The sequence below is a fragment of the Fundulus heteroclitus genome, unplaced genomic scaffold (genome assembly GCF_011125445.2).
Source record: "Fundulus heteroclitus isolate FHET01 unplaced genomic scaffold, MU-UCD_Fhet_4.1 scaffold_85, whole genome shotgun sequence".
In the NCBI taxonomy this organism is placed as follows: domain Eukaryota; kingdom Metazoa; phylum Chordata; class Actinopteri; order Cyprinodontiformes; family Fundulidae; genus Fundulus; species Fundulus heteroclitus.
This window is the reverse complement of record NW_023397307.1, coordinates 145,093-160,980: the sequence shown is the minus strand read 5'-3', so window position 1 is coordinate 160,980 and position 15,888 is coordinate 145,093. Positions and strand designations below refer to the sequence as shown.

Genomic DNA, 15,888 nt, shown 5'->3' with positions numbered 1-15,888 from the left:
TAACCACACCAGACTTCAAACTGCTTATTTCATTAGGGCGCTCAGCCACAGCAGTTAAAATAAAACAGGATTTAATGGTTATCATTTATCATTCATACAAAAAATGGTTACAAATTATTAGCACATGTTCTGTTTTCATGATCAGTGTCATACCAAATCACTGCAGAAGTGTCCCCAGCAGCATTAGATTTATAAAACAATTCTGATGTTGAGAAGTGATCCCAAAATGTTACACGGTGTAACGTCATGCCAAGTGTTCAGGTTTCAGTAACGGGATCATGTGTTCATAAAACATGGAGCAAATGAAAGGGAATTAGCTTTCACATGTGGGTTCCTGGTCATGTCTAGATCCCAGAAGTTTCACTTTTTGCTGCAGTGGTTTCACAAAGCGGCTGCATGTCTTTGTGTTCCTTTGTGTCCCGCGGCGGTGCTGCTACTGTGGCAGAACAAGCTCCCGGGTCTTTAATTCCACATGAAAGGGTCAGTTCAGGCATCAGTGGTCGTTTCCCAGGCTGTCACACTGTGATCACGCTCTTCAGCACCCAGGGGCTGGGAACCGAGGGCCAGAGCTGGGAGGGACACGGCCGACACCAGGGGAGGGGGTTACGGACACTTTTCTGTCTGTCCCCAAAGAAATGCTGGACATATTTGACGCATAAGAGCATCTTTATTCAAAGCATTATTCTAACTCCACCTGTGTTGTTGCTTTTCGTTCCAGTCTCTTAAAATGCAGAGTTTTAAAATGTGCTTTTTGAGGGCTTTACAGCCACAAACTTCAGTGTATTTTATGTAAGAAACCAACAGCAATTATTGAAGTCTTTGCCAGTTTTGCAGACTTAAAGAAAGACATTTTTCTGCTCCTTGCTGTCCAGCTGAGCTGCAGACCTCTGCACCTCCTCCAGAGTTACATTGTGTGATTAATGAGCTCCTTGCTGATGGATAGATTTCTCCACAGCTTCCTCCCTGACCCGTCTATATTCTTTGATCTTTGTCATTTCTTTACTAATGGTATCCATAAAAAGACAACTTTGAAGCATTCCCAGAACAGTGGGATTCATATTGCGTTTACGTCACGCTACAAGGTTTTACGACACATTTCACATTTTATGAAAATATCTTGAAAAGCCTGCATCACTTTCCGTCCACTTCATGGTTGCATCTATGTGCAACTTTGTGTTGGTCCACCGCAAAGTTCTGATGAAGTACATTAAAATGTGCCGTTTGTAACTTGACAAAAAGTGGAAATTGTCAGAGACATCTGTACTTTTGCAAGGTACCAGTTTGTTACAACGGTTATCAGAACTCCTGTTACTTATCTTACATTTTTCAGATGCGTCAGATTTTCGACATTTAGGTTTGTTTTCATTTGGGGTTGTTTTACTTTTTGAACATTACTGATAAAGGAGCATCTAAGGTCTGGATTGTAATGACATAAATGTGAAACTGACCCATTTGATAAAAAAACAGGTCATCTCAAGGCTCTTTCCAAAGTCAGCTTCCATCAGATCCTCCAGGTTGGTGAGAAAGTTTGCTCTCTAAGGAAACCCAGCAGGTTGCATCAAGTCTCTCCAAGCAGCATTCACTCCTCCTGAAAGAGCGTAGAGCCACAGTGGACAGTCGTCTGCATTGTTGATGGCTTTGCAGCAATCCCTCATACTGAGCATGCATGAAGCGACAGTGGAGAGGAAAACCCCCCCCTTGAACAGGGAGAAGAAAACCTTCTTAGAGATTTAAACTGAAAACAGATTAAAAACAATGAATTTGGAATGATGGGTGTGGTCAGCACTGCAGCACCCCCTGGTGGATTCCAAAGAGCAGGCATATAGGACTATTGAAAAAAAAAATATATATATATATAAATTAGGAGTGCTTGAAACATCCAGATTGCTGTGGTGTAGTTTTCCAGTTGTCTAGCATTTTTCAAGTGCAGGTTTGCAGGGAGGAGAGGCAGGTGAAGTGTGTGCTTTGTGGTTAAATCAAGAGAGTAAAGCGCGCTGAGCAGCATCAAGGTCACTAAATCCTTTTGTTTTTCTTTTCTTCTCTTAAGATAAAAAAAAAACGTTTTGAATGTTAATTTTCCGATGAGACAGCATGCTCTAATATGATGCATTCTTTGGAAATGCATCGCATCCTTTGAGGGCAGACCAGATCAGTTAAAACAAGGCAGGCAGAAAGCATCAGAACAAGCATCTTTGAAGCAACACGTCTCTTCTGGGTCGGTTTCCTGAACTGCTTACTAAAAATCTTGTCTTCCCAAATATCAACATTAAGGCTTATTATTGTGTGTCAGTTGTGCAAAGGCACTTGGTCGACAGCAGGAAAGGTCCAGCTCTGCCCTTAAAACATTAGAAACAAATGAAATGGGATCAGTTGGTGTGATTTTTGCACTCTTTGCATCGTAAACTTATGGTACGTCTCAGAAAAGTCTCCTAACAAGCTGCCCTCCGTCCACCCTGATGCATATGAACCTTTTTGTTTCCATCCGTCCTGATGGAAGAACCTGACCCACCCACCCGCACTCCTCTTCCTTCTCCTCTTTAAACACAAAGCCCCCCCCACCCCCCTCCCACCCTCGTCCCACCGCTCTCAGCCCTTTGCTTTCTCCTGATTGCTACAGCTGCACAGAGGGAATAGTAAATTTGCTCAGGAATTACGGCGCGGCCGCAGAGACGAGGAGGTATTGCTCTGCTTGTGAAAGGCTCCCGCCATTCGTCTCCGCTCTCTGTTACCCCTCCACGTCGACCCCCTGCCATCGCCGCGCACATTTTTCTTCATCTCAAGACTCTCACAAAGCCCCTCGAGTGGTTGGAGGTTTTTCGGGCCGTGCTTTCAATTCCTTTTGAATGTTTTACTTTTATTTTTTAGCTGATTAACGGTTCCTCCGTTTCTCAGCTTCGGGTTTCTTGTTTCACCCCGTCTTTATTTTATTTTTTTTCCTGAATTCTGCTTCACTGCTTTCCTCCCCCCCCCTGGTTCTTGAGTCCAACTCCTTGACCTCCACCTGAAATCTGGAGTCTTACTCAAAAAGAAGCTGAGGTTTTGAACGAACCCCCCTCCCTGCTTCTTTTTCAAACCTCAGTTTTGTAAAAAGAAAGCTTTACAAAAAGAAAAGCACCCGGGTTTTTTTTTTGGTTTTGTTTTGTTTTTGATTTCCTCTGAGATGGGATCCGTTGTGAGGCTTATCAGAAAGTAGCCTTTGGTTGAAATTCTTTCCCTTCAAATGAAAGCGAAAACCCAACCCGGGAGCAGCGTGTTTCCCATTTTTCTGGCCGGATAGGAGTCCATTGTGCTGAAAACACAAAACCTGTGAAACAGAAAGGGGGGAAACTCTGAATGAGCAGCACTCCCACCATTCATTTTTCCTCTTCAAGCACACAAGAAAAAGAAGCATTATTATGTGTCGCAAGGAAAAAAGTAATTCTTGCGCTTCTTTGTGTCCAAGGCTGGATAGAATACGGGGGAAGGAAAAAAAAGAGGCAGAAAACAAATTGAATGTTTTTTTTCTTTCTTCCACTCGTGTTCTGTGAGAATCTAATTGTTGCTCCCACATCTATTCAACTATTTATCATTTCGTTGAGGCCTCCACCTCTAATGCAACAAGAATCTACTTTTTTTAAAGCTTTATGAAAACTATTTTTTGTCTTTTTCTTCAGCCCCCGTTGATTTTAACTTTGTTTCATGCGTGTTTTAAAACAAAAAGAAGATAATCCTGATTTACCTGCCGGGCAAAAGCGTAAAAGAACACGAAATGTTGGATTAATAAACAACAAAAAATACTTTATTAAACTAAAATGTTCTTATAGCTCATATTAACCAAGTTTCTTCAGAACAGGAAGCGTTCAGCATTACTGTGGATCTGAAGAAGCCTCTGACTGAAGACTGTTGTTATTAAACCTTTATTTAACGAGGAAATTTAACAATTATGTGAAAAATAAAATAAAAAAAATGGCTTAGAATGCCCAGCCATTTTACTTTGTTTTGTTAATTCTATTTTATTTTGAGGAACAGAATAATCTACAGTTTTATTTTAGGTTTTAGTCACACCTCATCACATCGAGTCTTTGCTCAGAACATCAACCGTTTAACTTTTAACACCAAACAATTTGCCATTTAAAAGCATTCCTGTGCTCAAAATCGGCTTAAATTGATCTGGTTCTTTCTCCCTTTCAGACGAATAACCTCAGCAGCAAAAATGTTTGCCTCAGATTCAGCTTCAAGCCAACTGGAACTACAGAGTTTATACTAAGGCAACTGGTTTTTACAAAGCAATAAAATGTAATTCGATTTAAAACCATGATGCTGCCGGGTAAATTTCCCACTGGAAAAATTCCTAACAGCTGTCATTTAATATAGAAATATTGTCTTTTTACATAAAACCCTGTAGACTTAAAACTTTTCTGATAAACCCTACAGTATAGTGTCTTAAAACTCAACATTCAGCTACTTTCTTTTGGCCTGTGAAGGTTTTTTTCCCCCAGATTAACATAAAAAACCAACAGTATGCAGGCTGGTTTTAACTAAGGACATCTCTCTCTGTCCTACCTCCTTGCTGGACCATTAACCATCAACCTTCTGTGTACAGCGGTCCTGCTGTTAGAACAGCAAGGCCATCCCTAAAAACATTCTCTAATCAAGACGGGAGCATTTCCTGCTGCAGGGCTCTAAACGTTGAATCCCAGGAGCGACGATCCGTCATCGTGAGACTATAATCTACCTCAAACATGTCCGCTGGTGGCTTCTTTTGTTGTGTTTTCTTCAAGTCGAACAAAACACCTCAAAGGGATTTGTGCAAAAAAAAATGAAATAAAAAAAAGCATGAAGGTCATCTCTTTTGGCTCTTCGAAGTAAAAGAAAGAGAAAAAAAGTGTCATGAAGATCCACGTGTTTTGAAAGATGTTAGCCCGACCATCTTCTCGGTGCATTCAGCGCAGCGGAGCGTCATTTTTCACGTGTCTGCTTTGTTTGTGTGTGTCTGACAGGTGCCAAGGAGATTGATATCGCAGCCAGTCTGGAGCACCTGCGGGACCAGAGGCCAGGAATGGTCCAGACCAAGGTAACGCACCTGAGTCCAGGACGTTTTCTCATCCTCAGGCCATCTCGTTTTTATCCTGACCGTTAAGAAAGTTGCCGCCTGGCACCTGAATTTAAAAGTAACAAGGTCTGATGAGGTTGTTCTTTAGTAATCCACACATACCCCCACAAGTTCTTGAGGAACGTTGGCGATGGCACCCAGAGACAACAAGGAGCTGGGATCTACATACTGAAGTAGAAACGTCTGTGGTAGTGATAAAAAGCTTATAAAACTCAAGACAGAACGGAATAAAACCACTAAGCTCAAACACTACAGGCACCACTTCACAATAAAACTAGACTAAACAAAGATTTCCACAGTTTGGTTTTCCGTTTTAATCATTTGTTTAGTATATTGAAGACATTTTGATGCCGAGACGCATGAAAACAGGACCAAGGACTGTCTGTCAGTAAATCTCGCATAACTTGATCTCCATGATCTCCTGATTAACATCTTCCTAGTAAACCTTTAATGGAGGAAATCATTATGTTGAGAAGTGAAATGAATCAATCAGACTGAAGGTTAAAGCTATAGTGTTTCCAGCTTGTTAACCAGTAAAATCGACATTCGTTAAGGTGTTCTTAGTAAAAGTGGTGTTGCGTTATCAGTTTTGGCCTCTTTGGTCATGTTTGCATACTGAAAAATATTAGACTGACTGAACCAGGCATGACCAAGTCTACAATCAAATGGTTCAATTCAATTCAATTAAATTTGTATAGCGCCAATTCATGAAACATGTCCTCTCAAGGCACTTTACAAAGTCAAATTAAATTAAATCCTCCAGATTGGTCAGAAAGTTTCCTCTCTAAGGAAACCCAGCAGGTTGCATCAAGTCTCTCCAAGCAGCATTCACTCCTCCTGAAAGAGCGTAGAGCCACAGTGGACAGTCGTCTGCATTGCTGATGGCTTTGCAGCAATCCCTCATACTGAGCATGCATGAAGCGACAGTGGAGAGGAAAACTCCTCTTTAACAGGGAGGAGAACCTCCAGCAGAACCAGAACCAGGCTCAGTGTGAACGCTCATCTGCCTCCACCCACTGGGGGTTAGAGAAGACAGAGCAGAGACACAGAAAGCACAGAAGCTCACATTGACCCAGGAGTACTTTCTATGTTAGATGTTAATAGCAGGTGATCTGTCTCCCCTGGATGATGTAACAGCTAACAGAACGCCAGACCAGGTGTACCTTCTATGAAGAGAAAAAGAGGGAGAACAAAAAGTTAAAAGTTGAAATAACAAATAACAATGCAAATTGGAGAGCAGGAGGAATCAGTAGAGGAAGAGAAATAGACCCTGATGTCCTCCAGTAGCCTTAGCCTATAGCAGCATAACTATAGAGATAACTCAGGGTAACCTAAGCCACTCTAACTAGAAGCTTTGTCAAAAAGGAAAGTTTTAAGCCTAGTCTTAAAAGTGTCAGCTCTGCAGAGTCCTGCTCTGTCTAGAGGCCTCTAAATGCTGCAGGAAAGCAGGTCTTGAGGACCGGACTCGGGCCCTCCTGGACCGAACCGATCCCAATTTGAGTGGAAGAGAGTAGCCGCAGATGAATATTAATAATCCGTCAGTCACGCTGCAGAAAGTGTTGTGGGGGTGTGAAGATGCATTCAGCTCACAAGAACGTGGGATTTTAACAGGAATCCTAATAGGTTTTTACACAAATAAATGTTAATCGAACCACCGTTAAATGATTCAGTCCATCTTCTCAAAGTTCTAAGGCGCTCCCAAGGCCAAAAATAGCAAAAACCCTGAAATGTACTGGAGGTGAATAAAGAGCATCTACATTTCTTTTAGTGAAATCGGTCTTTTGATTTTAGATTGAGAACTACGAATGGGAAGCTTCAATTCAATTCCATTCAATTTTATTTATACAGCGCCAATTCATGAAACATGTCATCTCAAGGCACTTTACAAAATCAAATTCAATCAGAATATACAGATTGGTTGAAAAATCCTATATAAGGGAACACAGTTTATTGCATCAAGTCTCTCCAAGCAGCATTCACTCCTCCTGAAAGAGCGTAGAGCCACAGTGGACAGTCGTCTGCATTGTCCATGGCTTTGCAGCAATCCCCGCAGCAACCTTTTTCTTTTTTATCTCACACAAAGTTAACCAGTATAAACCAAAAATCAAGTTTTCAACTGATAACTTAACGTTATGGGAATAAAACATCCAAACTAATCTCAGCCCTGTGTGAAAAATGTATTTAACTTAACTGGTTGTGTCACACTGGGTAGCAACTGATGGAGGAGATAATCCAATCTTTTTTATATATATATATATTAGAATATGTTTGGCTTTTCAGGTTCCAACCCTACATTATCCATCCCATGATTTATTATTTATCTGATGAAAGAAAGTCGGATTAAGAAAGATTACCAGCAGGTAAATGAATTAGGAATCACAAAGAATTGTGACGTCCAGCCAGGATTGTTATTCCTGCTTGGCTATGATTCTTGAGCCTTTTTTCGTCGCCTGGAATTTCAGTACTTTTCACTTTGTCGTCTTTTTCCCCGTGTCTTCTGCAGGATCAGTTTGAGTTCGCCTTGACGACTGTCGCTGAGGAGGTGAACGTGATTCTCAAGGCTCTTCCTCAGTAGGAAGACAACGCTCCTCTTCCGTTTCAACTGGAGAACTGCTTCCTTTTCGTTTCCCTCTCATGAATCCGTGTTGGTTTTCCTGCCTTCTAGCTACAGATTCCTGTATTCCTCAGTTTTCCCATCCCTTTAGTCTGGTCTCTGTTATCCCCCCCCCCCCATTTCCTCATCACCCTGTTTTCCACTTTGCCACTTTTACCCTTTTCATCCTAACCCTCTTTGTTTCTTGTCTCCTGCTTTCCTTTCTGTATCTTCCTCCATTTAAATATTGTCTTTTGTTAAACTTAGTGGACATTGTGGCAGGAAGCCGCAGTAAGAGTCCTGTACATAGCTGGACCCTCCCTCTGTGATCCTGCTGCCTCTTTTTTTCTGCAAAGTGACTTCTTGTTGCAAATTAGCACATCTTGATTGACATCTTTGTTAGAATATCTATATTTGTGTTTGATCATCAGGGACCTCCAGGGCATCCGTTGGGCGCAGCAATGTTTGGCGACATATTCCCAAAAGAAAAACACGTTTCGCTTTAAGTTTGTTTGTAAAATTAAGATGTTTGGGTTTAGGCTATATATTAGTAAAAAAGCTGATATGTATAGAGTGTTAGTTATGGACAGGTGGATGTCAATTAGACAAATATTAAAACGTTAATTATTATGAAAATGTTAGAGATGAAAACATTAAAATTTTCTAAATTAGCTTATCATGATTAGAATTATTTGCTAAATCTGAATCGGTGTCCCTCATTGGTCTTTGGGTTTGTGCAGAATTGTCACGTTTTGTCTGATTTTCCGCGCCGTGCTGTTATATTTTCATGCATTATCCTGGAGTGTCACCAGAATTCGATGTTGCTCAGTGTGATGCTTTAGGTACAAAAAGCAACTGATTTAACCTCTAATTAAAGCTTCTTTTATTTCATTGGAATAATTCAAAGCTTGTTTGGTTTCACTGGGATTATGTTTTACAAAAGCAAACACAATTCTAATGTTAGAAGTGTGTTAAAATGATTAGTTTATTGTGTTTTTAGTATATGCAATATTGTTTCTTCAACCTGAATTGATCTCTTGTGGGTGACCGATGTTGTGGCTCGTCGTTGAAGTTACACTCATGTCTGCCTCAACTAAAGATATGGTAGAAAGACAGTAAAAAGCCACTTAGGTTGTTGTACCTAAATTTAAATTGCCGTTATTCCAGCTGATTAAGAGATAATTGTGCTCGACATTATTAAAAATGTAGAAAAAAAAAAGCAACAGAATTTTTAATTTCTATTCTTGTGACTTGTAAAAATATCAAAGTACCACGACTGAAGCACAAAATTCTGGATTAATGGCAATATAATGGGTTTCAATCGAGTACATTTCTTAAAAATGATTTAGTTTTGTCTCTGAACAGATTCTATATGTAGCATAAGTGGATGATTTGTATATATATATACACAGTAGCAAAATGTGTTTTCCCCAAATGCATCCTAAAATTGTTTGCTGATGCTGTAAATTAAAAGCACAAGAAACCACGCAACATGATTTGTTTGTGTTTTTGCCTTTTGTGTGAACAAGAGTGAAAGTACTTCATTTCACTGCCAGCCAGATTATGCCCCTCAAGCCCTGGCTTCAGTACGCTGGTTCTTTCCATTTTTATAAAGAAAAAAGGTGTCCATAACTGTAATAATCGGTAAAATAAAAGACCCCCACACTGCTAACTTTGTCACTTTGGAATAGTTAGCCTTTTCAGCTAACAACCAAATCTGATGAACAACTTCTCAGATTTAGGAAAAGATAATTCTAACACTTAATAAATTTGGGTTCTTAGGCACAAATTATGCTCCTTAAGCAATTGTTAAAATCTGTTTGGATGTAATTAATTCTCCAATTTTTACTTTAAAATCTACTTTCACAAGAAATGTCTTTATTTAGTAGCAATTCACAACAGATATCACCCAAAGGGACATGACTAGACTCTCTGATCCAGTTAATATTAATAGAATTGATCCATCCAATCAAAAACAATATCAGCTGCTCACAATCTAAACCTGGTCATGATACAGTAGACGTACATGGAGTCATTGACTATGCACACCTAATATGTAGATGAGAAGTACAAACTAGATAGATAGATAGATAGATAGATAGATAGATAGATAGATAGATAGATAGATAGATAGATAGATAGATAGATAGATAGATCACTTGATTTTAAAGAATTTCCACTTGGACTCAACCTGAAAATCTGGTGCTTTTTAAGTTAATTTCAAGCAATCATGTCTTTTTAGTCTATTTTTTGGTCAGTTTGGGTAAAATTAAGTACAAAACTTCATCCTTTAACCTTGTAACAAAAAAGATTTTAAATCAACAAGGGTCAAAACTAACTTATTTGAAGAATACACGTTGCTCTGCTGAACTACATGTCATGCAGCCTCACCTATGCAGAAGTTTGTGATTAAATATGAAGAATATTAAAGTAAAGCAAAACCTGATTTATCCTCTAACTCTGATTGGAGTCCGGTCTGAAGATCAGGGATCCCTGAGTGGGTAAATTCACAGAATTAAAATCTGACTTAGATCATAATGTGAAAGGCCTGCTGGAGCATTTAAATGCTGTTATCAGTATTTAGACTGGTGTATGCTGACCTTATTTGCTTTCTTTATATTACATCCTAAAGCAGGATCATCCTCACATGAAAACTATTTTGTGTTTGTTTCCTCATTGTTGAGCATTAGAAGCCTGCTAAAAGGCGGGGGTAAACAACAAAAACTTTATTCTAATCACTGAATTTAAAGCTACTTTTAAGATACTTGGAGGAAACAATTATTTCCAACAGATATTTAACATGACGTTTAAACATGAAGAATGGAAAAATCCACCTTCGATTTAAACTTTTTCTGGAAATGAATTGCCGTGCTTGTTTAACTTGTCCTGTAGCTCACCTACAGAGCTTAGTTAAGCGTTTGGAAATAAAGCAAAACGCAGTAAAAGTGAGTAATGAGTGAAAACTCTTCAATGTGGATTAAACTGAAGCATGTGATAAACACTCTGAGTTACGGCATGTTTACAACAAAATGACATCTGGATATTTCAAAATATTAACAGATGAAACATTTTAGACTTAATTACTGAATCGTGCTGAAGTTAAAGCTAAACAGCTCTTTTCTGATGGTTCTTTGCTGGTGAAAAATTTCTCCCCTGCCGCCACAGTCTCGTTGTTTTGTCGTATGCTCGCCCCCCAACGCAGTCAAGTATGAAGAGCCAGTTGATATGTTGCTTTAACACAACAGAAACGTTATTTAGTTTGGCGTAAGCACCCTGTGAATAAAGTCTGTCATGATGCTGATTTGTGCGTTTGCCACCACTGTACACAGTTTGGAACGCAATTATCCACAGTCATTTTCACCATCTGGGTGGGCGTTAGAAGCATCTGTTTTATGGAGCGCCGAACAAGCAGCTGTGTTTTAAACGGCATACAGCGTCATTAGCTTTAGGTGTGGGCCAAAGTGGCATCCTGCAGTAAACGGCGCCGCAGCTTGTGGCACGCAATTTTTTATTTTTTTTTTATTTTTATCCCGAACACCACAGGAGACAATTTCACTGTTTATACAGAAAAAAAAATATGTATAACGGAACAACATGAGGAATACAAAGGAGGGGGAAAAAAAAGAAAAAAATCAGAATATAGGATGAAAACCCTGTTGCTGGGAGAAGGATTGCCTGTTTATATAAACTTGTCAACTAGGACTGCTGCGACAAAAATTCTTTAAAGCAGCGCCAGGTGAATTTTGACCCAAGTATTAGCATAATTTGAGATATAATAAATTATTTTTCAGGTCAATATACGGCGTTTGGCGTGTATCATTGCTCCGTTCGGGTTGCCCTTTTTAAAAAAAAATTGCCTACGTTACTTGAGAGGGTCGGATCCATCGCCGAATGGGTCACGTGTAACGTGGCCAACCAGATTGATAATGTGCAGCAGGACATTCAGCAGAACTCTCTGAGCTGATTGGGTGAAGCGACACCTAGAGCCCGCCTACCAAAGGTTGGTTTTAGCCAATCATAGTGTCAAATTACAACGTAAGCAGCAGACGTCATGAGAAACCACAAGAAGATACGCTAGTCGAGGCACTCAGGCGCGGATTCAGGCGGGGGCGCAGGGGGCGCGCGCACCCCCCTTTTGGAGACCAAAAGTATTTTTTAAAGAGCCCGAAATTTTAAACATCCTTCATAGAATTACAATTAATAGCCAGTACCTGTCATTTAGAACGCACTGTGACGCCGGCGCGGCATAAATTGTCGTCGCAATCACCGATACAGCCGGCGGCATTTAGTGCCCAAATATGGGCAGTAATGGCGGCCTGACGTCACATCCTGTGTTGTTTCTTAGCAGAGAGGCACTGCTCTCACACAGCTGCGATAAACAACAATTATTTCGGATTTCCAGAGGACTTCACCATTGAAATTTTCGAGAGCTATTGTTGAAGCAACAATTCCCACGTGCATGGCAGTTTGATGTTGCAATACATCGGTTAAAAGTGGAAAAACATCACAAAAATAAGGAGACCGCTGCCGCAGCAGACAGATTCAACTCACATCGTTCCTTTTTGGTCTCCTTGCCTCAAACTGGTATGGCTGGATTTCGTCAAAAATCAGGTTGCTGTCAAGAAAGTCTTCTATATTTTCCAAATCGCTCTCAGATGATGATGATAAATCCATGAAACTCCATCACTATCGATAATTAATCCATTACTCTCTGCCGCACCGGTCGTGGCCATCTTAGATAACAGCGCGCAGTGACGAGCGTGTTCTCCTTCTACTACTTCTTCTTCTTCTTCTTTTTTTAATAGTGGTTGGCAAACAACTTTTAGGTGCATTACCGCCACCTTCCAGATTGAGGGGCATAACCTGGTTGGCAGATACCAAACTGTTCTTAAGTCCTTGGGTCTTTCTAAGTATTTTTTTTCTTAATATAGTTTATATGGTTAAAATATATTGTTAAAATACATGTATATTTTTAAAACTCCTTTATCACTTGAACCATACCAAACAGTTCTTAAGTCCTTGGGTCTTTTTATTTCATTTTCTGTATAAATATAATTTCTGGAAATAAAGAAAATCTTTGTTTGATTAATTGTTGATAAGGATAATTTTTTTCTTCAAACTACTTTTTAACCTTGTGCATGCTGTAAAAAGCACGAGATTTTGACTTAAAAACCCATTTTCAATTACAATAGGGTAATCATGCTAATTCCACTTATGTTCATCCATTAAAATTATTATCAATTAAAAAACCCTTAGATGAATAATTAGGGTAGTGTGAAAGAGTAAAGATGGAATTCTTTGGTCATTTAGCCTCACATTGTCTCGACCCCATGACCCTTGACCTCATGACCCTTAGATGCGCACCCCCCTTTGAAAAATCCTGGATCCGCCCCTGGCACTTCTTGCTGTTCTTCTTTCACAGATTAAAACGTGGACTCCTACAAAGCAGATGTGATAGCAACAGCTATACGTGCGTCCTGCTGCGCCGCCATGTTTATATTGGTTCTTGTTTTATGGTTTGCTCTTGCTTTCGTCGTGCCAGTATGTCCCGCCTTAAACCATAATACTGCAACGTGATTGACCCAAACCGTCTTTGTTTCGGTCGCAAACGGTTGAAGCCGGAGCTGTACAAGATGGGTTCTCGTGTTTTTGAACGCACAAATATCACGAGAATATGTCTTGCAGGCAAGTTTAGGTCATGTGACCCAAAAGCAGCACTTCACAGCAGTCTGAGCTCCCTCTTAAACACGAGCCCTAACCTTACATCCTTCGACTTTTCTCATCCTAAAGTCAGCTTGCCACGGGCGAGGGGAAGCAAAAAGAGGAAAACTATGTATGAGGAAAGAGAAAGCGAGACAGGGATCGCTCCAGAGGAGAAAAAAGAGTGGCTCTTGCGAGGGGGAAAAAGTTGGTCATTGGTGTTTGATGAAAGAGAAATCAGGCTGCAAGAGCTATTCTGTTTTTGCTTCATTATTATCAGACTAAGTCATCTTTTTTTCTGCCGAATACAGAATCTGTCAGTGTATATTTCTCAGTTTTGCAGAAGCTAAATGCTCAGATACCAGGCTAAAGGTTGTTAGGCAGCTATCAGATTCCAAAACACGGAGGGAGACTGTTTAATTTTGCAACAATGCAGCGCTGCCAGTGGCCTTCGGGGCGCTAAGCCCGGAAGTTACAGGTCTAGCACCCCTAGTGGCTAAAGTTACACAGTGATTCTTTAAATTCCAGTTATTATTCATAACCATACCTCATTGAAAATGTTCTTTCTTGTGTGTTGAGAAGAAATCTTTGAAACGGTGTTCATTCCTGCCCAAGTTTGACAGTCAATGCATTCTACATTTGGCGTTGAGATTGTCAAATTAGTTAAATAATTCATTACTTAGAAATAGAAGAAAAGATTTGTTCATTTTGGGGATACCTAATTCCACCTGATAAATCTATTTGCCCTCGAAAACCATAAAAAAGATTTAGCCAGCTAATATGAGAAGCAGCAAAATTTCTTTCACTTGGGAAAACTATTGGCAGTCCTCTTTATGATACTTGTTTTCTCCCTTCTGTAAGCAAACTCATCAGAGTGAATAGTGATATAGTTGGAGAAGTGTGCCATGAAGTCTCAGCTTTATTTATACAATTCTGTTTGATTTGCCTCAGATGATTGAGGCTACACATTTCATACTCATTTAGAGAAGATCAAATGTGCATCTTGAATCTGGCTGTTCGCCTCCAATTTATATCAAAAAGATATTTTTACTCCTACTATAAAGATTGATTTACTGTTAGGCATGAATGGTCCTGGGTTGGCAGGGTCTCTCATTAAAATAATTATTCTGCCAAGGACGTTACTTTCCCTGCAGACGGTTCTCTTACACATCTAATAAGTTATAGAAGTTACTTTGTGGCTGAGTGAGCTACTGTCTGGGCTACAAAGACAGTCTAAAGTGAAATCGTCAAGGTTGGAGCTCAAAAAAAGAAAAGTCAGATGCCCCAAACATTAGATGGTAATGATGACCAACATCAGATATTTAGAGCAACACTGGTGCAACACAGTCTAGCATTTGTTTGGTTGAACAGAAAGGTCTAACTAGACTTGATCTAAAAAGGTCTAAATAAGCTTTTTTTTCTTAAGCAAATTTAAATCTAGGACTTCTTATCCATTCAGAATCAATCCCGCAGTTGTCCAATAGACCAATAGTGTGTTTTTAAACACATTTTTAGCCAGACAGAGCTGTCAGATACACAGGATTGAGCACGGATGTGGCGCCATAAACGTGGGTTCTATATTGCAGAGGAACAAGGCATATGGGTGTATATCATGGATTTTTTTTTCTTGTGTAGATATGCATTGCAAATCTTTACATAAGACATCAAGTTAATCTTGAGCTTTACCCTTTTTGCTCAAAGTGTAAGATTTTGTTAAGATGCAAAAGCCCTAAATGTATATTTTTTAAGGTTATAAAGAGATAATTGGTGCCCCTATGCATGAGGGAAGTCAAAATGTGATTTTTGGTCTTTCACTCTGTCTGGCTGAATTATATCTCAGTATTAACTGCAAGAATCGATCTCTGTTTGAGATCAATTATGAGCCTTCCACTAAAGTAAACTTAACTGAAACTATAGCAAAGGGTATTATCTTTTATTTCAAAATTGAGCTCAAAAGAAAGCTAGTTAAGTAAAGAGTTCAATGCTGAAGCTCTAATGTGGCTTCAGTAAACTCTGATTTTGGACTCCAATTTCTGTCCTCTCCCTTTTGTAACTCGTTTTTTATTAGTTCAGCTTCTGTTGTCAGTTTTGTTGCATTACATTTCCAACACTGATAACATAGCCCAGAGTTTTCCTTACGTGTTGGTGTTACTTTGAATAAATGACATTTAACTTAATTTGTAGCTAAACTTTTTAAAATTGGTGCTGGTTAAAGACAAGTTCCTAAAAAAGACCTTTTTGGTTTAATTAGATTAAATGTTAGGCTCAACTTTGTTTCCAAATTACCCAGACAGAGGAAAGGAGACCCTTCAAAAAGTTAAACTGAGGTAAAATTAAAAAAAACGTTAAATAAAATAAAGATTTAAGCCTGTAAACCTGAACAGATTAAAACATAAAAGCATTTGTAAGAATTTACAAAGGTCAAAACTTACACCAACTACTCAAAACTGGACTTATCTCATTTATACAATTATGGAAAATCTTTTAGCAGCAGTTTTTTTCC

The 15,888-nt window shown here is 39.4% G+C and overlaps 1 protein-coding gene across 1 annotated transcript in view; it reads left to right on the top strand.

Annotated features, from left to right (window-relative positions):
- The window catches only part of LOC105917887 (receptor-type tyrosine-protein phosphatase N2), a 269,052-nt gene extending 259,871 nt beyond the window's left edge, over positions 1–9,181 (top strand). Inside the window, exons 22-23 of the mRNA XM_036134561.1 lie at positions 4,980–5,053; positions 7,596–9,181. Of these exons, the coding sequence (XP_035990454.1) occupies positions 4,980–5,053; positions 7,596–7,667 (146 nt within the window). The 3' untranslated portion in view covers positions 7,668–9,181. The remainder of the gene's footprint in view (positions 1–4,979; positions 5,054–7,595) is intronic.
- Positions 9,182–15,888: the final 6,707 nt, after the last annotated feature.